This window comes from Myzus persicae, unplaced genomic scaffold, assembly GCF_001856785.1.
Source record: "Myzus persicae strain clone G006 unplaced genomic scaffold, MPER_G0061.0, whole genome shotgun sequence".
Classification (NCBI taxonomy): Eukaryota; Metazoa; Arthropoda; class Insecta; order Hemiptera; family Aphididae; genus Myzus; species Myzus persicae.
Genome location: NW_019101471.1, coordinates 28,727 through 40,357, shown reverse-complemented (window position 1 = coordinate 40,357; position 11,631 = coordinate 28,727). Strand labels below are relative to the sequence as shown.

The 11,631-nt window shown below is 25.1% G+C and overlaps 1 protein-coding gene across 1 annotated transcript; it reads left to right on the top strand.

Moving 5' to 3' along the window:
• Positions 1-4,437: 4,437 nt before the first annotated feature.
• On the top strand, positions 4,438-11,250 carry LOC111029270 (gastrula zinc finger protein XlCGF8.2DB-like). The gene is made up of 3 exons (XM_022308235.1): positions 4,438-4,552; positions 6,581-6,727; positions 11,021-11,250. Exons 1-3 carry the CDS (start codon positions 4,438-4,440, stop codon positions 11,248-11,250), a joined length of 492 nt encoding a protein of 163 aa, XP_022163927.1.
• The last annotated feature ends 381 nt before the right edge of the window (positions 11,251-11,631 follow it).

Here is an 11,631-nt window from a genome sequence, read left to right as displayed (position 1 = left end):
CATTTCTTATTCTGTCTATCTATCTCTACGGGTTTCCTTCCCTCTTCTTCTTTCTACATTTATTTCCATAGCCATTCTCACTGCTTTGGAGCCACCTCTCCTTATAATATGACCGAACATCTCAACATATTCTCTCTCGTTTTATTTACAATTAATGCCTCTCCTACAAATTCCTAATTAATACATATCTTATTCAATCCTCCCTAGTCCTTCCATACATCCACCTTAACGTTTTCATGTCTGCTACAGTGATACACTTGCCCTTTGTTCTGCCTAATTATCCACTGCCTAACATGATTGGCTTCACAACTGCTTTGTAAAATCCAACTGATAATCTCAACAGCTCCTTTTAACACACAAAACACCTAACACTTCTCAATACTTCATCCATCCACACATAATCCCATTTTTGAGGTTTTATTCAAAACCCCCATTCTTATGAACTTTATCATTTTCCATCTTCATGACATACTTTGCTCCTTCAATTTATTGATTTAACTTTGTACTTATCACCCACAAGTTAGTGGGGTTTTAAACTGTATGTGTTATAAAGAATGATATTATATGATTTCAATGCTTAAATCATGTTACAAATTGTGGTTTATTTAAGCTTATTATTTATTTTACTTACTGATTTGTAAAAAAAATTATTATTTCTTTTATTATTTTTCTTTAATTAAGTGTAATATATTTTTGTTATTTATTAGGATTAATATTAATGCCAACTTTCGATCGGTTCTATTGCCCACGAGGATGTGGCCGAAGTTATAAAAGAAAAGATCACTGTTGGCGACATATTAAGTATGAGTGTGGAGTACCAAGACAATTCAAATGCTCACATTGCTCAAGGAGTTTTGCACATAACAGTGCTTTAAAAAAACATGTAGTAGTTGTTCATAAAATAATAAATAAAGATTTAGGAAACCGGCGATCTCGAAAATCCGAATAAACCTAGCCTATACTTTAAATTTGTACAAACAATAATTTTATTTGTAACATGTTATGTCTTATGTGATGTGAAAAAATATTTGAGTTGCATATAATATATTATAAATAGTATATACAGTGGAACCTCTACATACCGAACACTTTTTTTATTGAAATTTTGTTTGTTATTCAGAGGATTTAGTTTGTAGAAATTTGGTAATTATGTCTACCAAAAAACCATCTGCTATTTGAAGGTATCTAATATTTAGAGGTGTTTGTTAGGAAAGGTTTCACTAGCTATACTGTATTAAATAATATATATTTTATCATTATGTTATAGCAATATTATTTTAATGTAAAAGTAATTTTTGTAATGTATTGTTTGTTAATTTCATATTGTTAAAGTTACCAAATTAAAATATATTTGTAATACAGTTTCATAACACAAAAAAAACTGTCATAGTTTAATAATATTTTATTAATACATTTTGTTACTAAAATATACTTTATACTTTTTTTTTTTTGTTACTTAATATATTTTTATTCGTGATTTTAATTGTAAATATTGAGACATTGATTATTGAAATTTCAATGACAAAATAAACTTATGAAATTAATATTTTATAGACATATCATAATATGGAAATCAAACAATTATGTTTTTAATAATATTATTAAATGGTTATTTATTAAGATGATTTTATGCCTTGGTTTTCTACCAACAATTTTAGTCAAAATGAATACTTGTTTAGTAATTGATAATAATATAGTTATTTTGGTTCTAATTTAATTCTTTTCTTGTTTTAGGAAGATTATTACTGTTTGTTATCTGGACATTTTGACATTTTATACTATTTTCAATGATTAAACTAAAAAAACCTTAATATCGCTTTCTGAAATACATTTTGTGTGGCTTCTTTGCATTCCGAACGGTTAATTATTTATTTAATTACAAATCTTTAAGTAGCCTAAATTTATATTAACTACGTTATATTACAGGTGAATGCAGGCTGATCAAAAGATGGGCATGTATGAATTGCAGCCGCAAGTACAAGAATAAATCTCATTTGGTTAGGCATATCAAATATGAATGTGGTATTTCAGGATTATTTGTGTGTAATTATTGCAATAAATCATTCAAGCACTCACATCATTTAAAAGGTCATCTTGCATTAATTCATGGAGTTATAATATAAAATATTTCCAATGTTACCTAATCTTACTAAGTTGATTATTATATATTATAGTAATTCATAAAATAATAATTTATTAACATTTCTCTATGAAGTAAGTATTTCATAACTAAGTTGCATCCTCAGTACTTAACAATGGTTGCATAAATATTAGTTGAAACATGTACTTTAATTACAAGTACTTGCTGAACTAACTTTGACTTCTTAATATTGTAAAAATCAAATTAAAAATCTGTACTAACTCAATATTTGTTAAAATATATATAGTTTAATTAGTGAGAAGTTAAATATAACTTTGATTGGTATATTCTAAATTCTAAATTTTTTTCTTATTAAGGATAAGGATAATTTGGCATTTTATTTATATTAAAATTTATGTTTTTTAAATTCAATATTGATTTTTTTACTAAAAAAAAGTATTACCAATAAGCGATAAAATGTGACGATTTTTACTTAATTTTTGTGATAACTGGAATGAAATAAAACATATTAATATATTTTGTAATAAAAACATATTTGAAAAGCATAATTTATCTTGAATGTAAAATCCCATATTTGAACCATAAAATAAAATGAATATTACTATTTTTTTTACCTATGGGCATTAGTTATATTATTTTATTATGTTATTATTATTTTGTGTGATTATATTGTAAAGTATATTTTATACACATATAAATTATTTACAAATCATGTAATTGTACTTACTTCAAAGTGATCCTTATTAAATGATTATTATTTTTAAATGATTTTGTAGCCAAACTTCCACTCATTAATATATTGCTTCATCTTTATGAATGTATTTTTTTAATATCTGTATTTGATATGATTTAATACTAACATAATTTATTTTTTTCAGTAAAAGAAGATAATTTCAATGATCAATTAAATGTTCTAGCTGTGGTTGACCCTGTTGAATGTCCTAATAATTGCGGTCGATCTTACAGAGGATTACGTAGAAAACACTCATTAAAACGGCATTTATTGTATGAATGTGGGAAACCCCCTCAGTTCCAATGCATGCTCTGTTTAAAAAGATTTACTAACAAAAAAAGTATGCAATATCACTTAGCAGCTATTCACAAAATCATTAATCACTAATACATATCAGATTTTAAAAATGAATATTTTATTAATTTGTGAAGAAAAAACTCAATTTTCAAAAATGTTGTATACATTTAATACTTATGGTGCATAGACATAATTAATAATGACTAAATGTAATAATATTTAAATCTGTAGATAACCTTTTCAGTTTAAAAATATAATAAATTATAGTGTATTAGTGTTAGTCATTTTATGATTATAGTTTTATTTTTAAATTTTTTAATTGTATGTCCTTTCTCACATCTAAGTAATGTATACATTATAATATTTATATACGGTATGTATAATTTATTAAATAATAAATATTTTTATTGGTCAAATATTTTTAATTTTGTACATAAATCTACAATTGAACATCTCTAAAAATCTAATAAGGCCCTTAAATTCTCTGGAATTTAGAGCTTTTTATTTATAATTATGTTTTTCTTTCACAAAATTTTTTTGGGATAGTAGGAACTGATAAAAGTAGCTAAAAATGTTTCTGAATTTTTCAATCCTTTTTCTTTGTTTCTAAATTGAAGAAAGATACTGTTTTAGAAAACTTTTTGAAAGATGTTTATTATAAACAGGGGAAATAGAAAGACAAAAAGGCAAAGAGATTTTTTAAAGCTAGCTATAATATGGATTTATTAGTTAATGAAGCAAAAACAAAATATTTGGTTATGTCAAGACAGGTGACCCAAAAGAACAACATCAAGGTAAATGGATACTTATTCAAGCAAGTAGAAGAATTTAAATGTCTAGAAGTAGTAAACAACAATGAGAAAAATAATATTAACAATGAAATCAACCTTAAAATGTGCATGGCAAACAGAAGTTATTATACTATGAAAGAGATAAACAAAAGAGTGATTATACACCACATATAAGCGCCCCATTGCAACATATGCATGTGAAAATGTGCAAGCAAAAAAGGAGATGAAGAAAAAATCACAAGTTTTAAAAGAAAAATTCTGAGGAAAATATATGGGCCAGTGTATAATGTGGATTCAAGAATATTTGATAGAAGAAAAAATTACTAGCTACAAAGATTTTATAAAAATCTAATTATATGTCAATTCATTTGTAGTATGGACAGGTCATGTGTGGCGGGCAGAAGGTTGCCCCCTAAGAAAAGTTGTGGTGGAGAACCAAACTGAAAAGAGGTCCTTGAAGAGTGAAGAGACCGTGCCAGAGATGGTTTAATACGGTGAAGGGAGACCTGTCCAAAATGAACAATTCTTTCAGCATCGATATTGCAAAAGACAGGGATCAGTGGAGAAGGATAATAAAAGCGGCCAAGGGCCTTTATGGTCCTTATTTAAAGGCCACAAGAAGAAGAAGAAGTTTTATTAAACATTCAATATTTTGACTTTTTTTTATTTTTTTATTAAATTTGTTTATTATTATATACACAATCTGTACCTCATGGGTACAATAAGAGTATTAGCTGAGATAATATAATACATGGAAAGGCTTGATAAAAACAGCCACCCAGTGATGGCACTTAAATATTGAGGTTATACATTAGTTTATTAATATATATATGAATTTATTTATTTATCTCTTTTTTATATTATAATATTAAGTTAGCATTTTGACTTTTTAACAAAAGTTTTTATAAAGATTATATGTTCAAACATATAGAGTTATACTTCTGCAATTTACTTATAGCCACTAATTTCAATATTTTTTTATATTATTATTTTATACAATAATGCATATTATGTGAGTATGAACCTTGTGTTTTGATTTACTGGTGTATAAAAAAGTAAAAGTATGCCAATGTCATGTCCTTATACAGAAATACTCTATGTGTATAGACTATATCAGTACAAAATTCAATGTCTTAGTAAGTTACTATTTGCATATAACTGGGAAAAGTAAATGTTCAATTCTGTACTCATTTTTGGATAGCAGTTTCTTGCAAACAAATTCTGAAAATAATTAGTGTTGTTATATTTTTCAACTTTCATGGAGTTTTAATGTTTTGATTTTTTCATAAACATAAGTAAAAACTAATTGAGTGTTGAAAAAATAAGGAAGTGGGTGGTTTTTTTTTTAAATTGTTATTTATTATTTTGAAGAAATAGATGTTTAGTTTGTTTTAGAAATCATGTACTTTGTTTGTATAGTGATATATTTTATGATATTATATAATTGTTTAAGTTTTGATTTTGTACAAGTAGGTACAATTAATATCATCAACTGATATCATTTTATTTTAGTAATTAATTAAAGTATTCAGTTATTAATTTAGAACATTGTTTAATATGCTATAAAACCTGATACAAGAAAATGATAAAAGTTACATTCACCAAATCAGCACTTATTATTGTTTTAAGTTGTGAAATGATCATATGATTTTGGGTGAAATAAACAACAAGTAAACAACTTGAATGAGAAAAAAAAATTATGTATCACTGTGTGAAGTATAAAATAAATTAAAGTTTCTGTATGAATATAATATATAATATATATACATATAAACTTTGTATGCAAGTTCATAGAGATATAATGAATTTTATGACTAAATCCGTATTTAATATATGAATATGACTTGAGTAATATTACTTATTAACCATATAGACATTTAGATTACGGACTTACTTTATTATATAACTAGTGTGATTTTCACAACAATGTGGTTAATCGTTTGAACTATTGACGGTGTTGAAGCATACATCAGCCAATGCCAAACATGGATACTATAGTCTGCATATTATATAGATTTTGGCCATTGTAGGATTTGACTTATGAATGATTTTATATCCATGTAGTAAATTTCAAATTATTCATGGATGCCTTTAACCCCGGTTATTTCCCCATTTATCACTTTACCATAGATGTATACAAGTTTGTCCTATTTACATAAGCCCGCTAATTAAGATTTGTATTGCTTATTTTCATAATCTTTCATAGTACCTTAACAATTTTTTTTTTTTATAGTTAACTCTAGACGGTTATTCACATTTCCACTGAAATATTTATGTCCTAGAAATTGTGGACGTTCGTATAACCATCGTGCTACTATGAATCGTCATCTTAAATACGAATGTGGTGTTCCGCCTCGATTTAAATGCACCATATGTGGAAAAATGTTTGCCCAAAAAGTTAACCTGAACACGCATATCATGTCTGTACACTGCAAAATTCCAGCTACTCCACAGTTTTCAAATCAAATTTGAATTAAGAAATATTTTATAAATCATATAAAACAGTTTATTTTTAAAACAATTATAGTTTATTATATTATATTAGTCAAATAACTTGAATTATTATTTTTATTACCTTAGCGCTTTGTATGGATCCGGTTTTTGATTTAATTTATCTGTTTAAATTATCCTTAAAACATTGTCATTTTTATTTTCTAGGATTATTGGTTCGCATTAACGAGTTTGTTCAAAATGATCCTGCTTATTGTCCACGAAATTGTGGTCGGAGCTATAAAGGAAAATGGCGTAAAACAAATCTTAGAAATCACTTGGTTTATGAATGTGGATTACCATGCATGTTTAAATGTAATATTTGTAATCGAACATTTAAACACAAATGTACTCTTAAGACACATATGGGATGCAAACACAAAATTGTCATTGGAAAAGATTATAAATTAAATGATGTATAAACTAAGTTTGTATGAATCCATGATAAAAAAAAATGAAATGGTTTTATAGGACTAAAAATTCATAGGGCAACAAATTAAATAAAAAAATAGTTAAAGACAACATTTTTATTAAATAACTAGCTGACCCAGCAATGCTTCGCTATTGCAAGATTTCTCAGATATTAATTTAATATTTATTTTCTGGATGTTAAATAATTATTTTTATTTTGAACGACTTTTAGTCACGTCTCCATGGTAATGTAGCCATATAAATTTAGAGTCACCACCACTGATTCCTTGTAAAGTAAAAAAAAAAATTATATCGCTTACAAGTAGCTTTACTTTCGTCTAGAAATTTTCAAAAATGAGAGTAGTACGTTAGTAATAACCTTCAATCAAATGTACGCCTTCAAATGATTAAACCAACCAACAATCAACAATTAATAAATAACAGTCAAAATCGTCGTCAGACAACGTGAGAGCACAATACCTGCCGCGCAAAATGTTTAATAGGTATACAATTTACAAATTTATTTTTATTAATAATAACTAATTACTTATTAACTTTATCAGACTAAATTTATGCCTTAACCTTCTCTGTGATGTCCTCTTTACTTTTAAAAAAACTGCACGACGATTGAATAAGTAGTTTAGGAGTTTATCCTGAACAATAAAGAGCGACTTAATTTTATATAGCATTATTGTAGATATAGATATTATACTATTAGTATCGTACCCCACGCTAGGTAAATACTCCATATGAATAATATTTTTTATTTTTATTTTATTTTTTATTTCGACTGTGTATTAGCTAATGAGTGGCTATAAGTGTAACTCAACCATCTTAGCAAGTAATTTGTGAAAATTAGATTAGTCATTAGTTATTTTCTACCAATAACTAATGTAACACCATTAATTATAATTACTAATAATAGATAATCAAATAAAATTAATTGTATTTTTTTTTTACTAAAATAAATAATTATAATTATTGTTTATTATTCCACGTCGATACCGACCTGCCTAGAAGCATCTGTGGTTGTCGAGTTTGATTATTATTTATTTTCAGCCAGCGACTATTTCTTACTAAAACAGGTATAGGTATACAATTTACAGGTTTATTTTAATTAATAATAACTAATTATTCATTAACATTATCAGATTACATTTATGCCTAAAACCTTCTTTGTGATGTCCTCTTTAATTTAAAAAAAACTGCACGACGATTGAATAATTGTAGTTTGGGAGTTAATCCTGAACAAAAGAAAGCAACTTCATTTAGTAGTATAGAGTATAGTTAAATAATAATGTAGAATATTTTTGTCTTCTTTAAAAATAATTCTAGGTATGTTAATATTTTATTATATATTTTACAAAAAACATGCCATTTGAAAAATATGAAATGTATGTTTATAAGACTATTTATATTCATGTATATTTTAGATTTTTGTTTGAAGTTAGAAATGTATTAATTTTGCAATTACGTATATTTTTTTTTTAAACTATCTATTTTGCAAATGCCCTTTTTATGTAGAAGAAATGATTTACAACTCCCAGTTAGCGCTTCTAAAGATTGGACATAAAGTCTGTTGAAAAAACTTAAGAATTACAAGAAGTACAGGATTAACCGTTTTCCACTCAGAACAACTTTTTAATATGAGATTGATTATGCGTCACATATACAAAATGTTGTTGTACAAACATTGATTATTCATAATAATTAGTGTTATATCCAACCTACAATATAATTATCCCCTTCTACTCAATTCCACTCATCTAAATATATAACACTCAAATAATAGTACTATACTAAGCTGCTACAATAAGCTTATTTTATAAATTACCAATATTTGTGAAATTAAAGTGATTCAAATGTACAGTTAATTAGTGCTTTAGAATAAAATATTTTTAAAAATTGTATAAAATATAATTTTTTTACAGAAATGTTTTATTATTAATGCTTTAAATTATATACATACTTTTTTTTCAAACATAAAAAACATGTCTGAGATGCTAAATGTCCTAATCCATCACAACTGTGTATTTCGTTTATAGATATTAGCTACATACATATTTATTTATTGTATTCAATTTATTTTTTATAACTAATTTATATTTGGTTGTATATTGAGTTCAATGTTACAGATCTATTTGTTTTAACAAGTATTAAAACTGTATTAGCCCTAATATACCATAAGATAATTTATTATATTTTAATGTAAAATAAGTTAAACTAATTTTATTTAATAAGGCGACTTCCAGCGATCTTTGCCAGTGCATTATGATTCTTATGCCTATATTAAAATAATTTTTAATATTTTATTAAATTTGATTTGTTTTTTAAATGCTTTTTGAAAATAAACATTATCCTTATGATTATGAAATATGATCCTTATGGTGATAAAGTCTGATCGTCTATTCATCTATTCATGTTTTATGGATCATTAGAAATATTAGTGTCAATACTTATCACAAACTGTATCTTTTATACATGCTATTGTTTATGAACTAATTATCAAATCAAATATATTGAAATATTTTAGAATTTCAGTACTATTGAATAAAATAATCAGTTTTATACTTCTGTTATAGATTTATACAAAACATCTGATGTTACTTTCTGTTTTTGTGTCAAGACTGCTGTTTAGAATAGGTGTATGTAATAGAATATGAATAAATTATATATGTTAATATAATTATATATATATATATTATATGATATATATATATATTATTATTATTATTATTATTATATAGTTTAAGAATAAAATATTACTTTTAAAAGTTTAAAAATTTAGAATTATGTTTTATACTTAAGTAATTAATTCAGATTCAAAAATTTAAAAAAATACTTATTCTTTTCTCCAACCCTTTCATACTTGAGTTATTTTGGTATGATACCAATTTATATGATATAAGAATATAATTAATGTAAAAAACAAGAAATGTTTTTTTTGCATTGCAACGACATAAATAAAATACATGTTTGTAATGTTTATTATAATATATGATATCACTCAATATCTACACAATAAAGTTTACAACTTGATAGGTACTTGAACTGAACAGGTACTGAAAAATTAATTCATGAAAAATGGTTCCAAATTATCTCTTTGGCGATCAAAAAATGCCACCAAATGTGTAACTAATTAAATTATTGCACTCACTATTTTTGTTATTCTTTAACCACAGATATTTGATGTAATTACAGTTTAATTAAATATCTATAAATATTTACAGACTGATCACTTTAGAATGACCTCAGCTATAATGACATATTGGTAGTAAAACATTATATAGAACATACTGATATTATTGGCGTATTACATGTATTGGTTATGTTTGCAATATACTTAAAATATATTTTAGTACAATATAATATACAACTAATAGAAGTATTAAGACAGTGTTTCCCAACCGGCGGGAAATCTAACCTAACCTAACCTAACCAGAGGCCATTATAGGTATGCCGCAAAATTTCACGATTATTAATAAATGTTTATGAAAGATTTCGATAATTGGTTGAAATTAATTAATGTAATATTTAAGATAATTGTAATAATATTTTTTTTCTATTCTAAATAAACACACCATTTTAAATTATTTGCTAGCAATAAACTGGTATACAACTGCTTTGGTATTAATAATTAATTTGATGAAAGCCTACTATAAAAAAAATATGTACACATATATAAGTCAGTGACAAGTGTGCCTCAGTAAAATATGGGTTGGAATTAGTTTGCCACAAGGAAAAAAGGTTGGGAAATGCTGTATTAACTGATCTAGATATTGGTTATAACATTTCTAATAAAAATGAAGAAGATGAGGCAATTAATACATTTTTAATTTTTATATTGCAAATTTTAAAAATGCTTATTATTGCTGATAAAATTTAGAATACTAAAATTATTCAACTTTTTTTTTAAAATTGTATGTAATAAACGAAAGGCTGATGGTCATAATAGGTGATATCCACTGTATTTATCTATTAAGCATTTATTATATTGATTTACTTTTTAAATTAATAATTGTGTGAAGCTAAATAATATTATAATGATAATAATATACTGCATTCATTTTAAATTCATGGTAAATATTGAATTCTTATGTTCAAAATATTAAAAAATGAATCTGTATATAATTCATATTGTTTTTCTACTTTCTTATTACCAATCTAACAACTTAAATATCTATTATTTTATTTCAGTAAAAGGTTCAGAGAGATTAGATATGGCAGCATTATATGATCCAGCTATATGTCCAAACCAATGTGGCCGTCAGTATAAAGGAAAAAGCCGAAAATCTAATTTAAAAGTGCATCTTAAGTATGAATGTGGTGTACCGCGTCAATTTAGATGTGAATACTGTCATAGGAACTTTGTTCATAAGGCGCATTTAAAGGGACATTTGGGTCTTGTTCATGGGATTATTCAATAAAAATCAATGGTTGAGTTGTTATCATTCTAAGATTGATTACTTAATTAGCAGTTCTTGTTTCAATATAAAAAGTACATTTTTAGTTAAAATGTATTTTATTTATTTTCTTAACTTTCGTGTAAAATTAGTAAACGTAAGTGTATTGTATAATTTACATACTTGAAAAACTTTATTTTTTTTTTTTAATATGCTGATTGCTAACCGATGTTAAATTAATTTATTTTACCTATGATAAATTCAATTTAATTATATTGTTTCATAATGTTTTTAAATCATAATATAAATAAACTGTAATTTAATTTAAATAATTTCAGTAATAGATTTTTAGGTATTAGATGACGTTAATCTAATCGTATATAATAGATATTTAATGAATGTTAA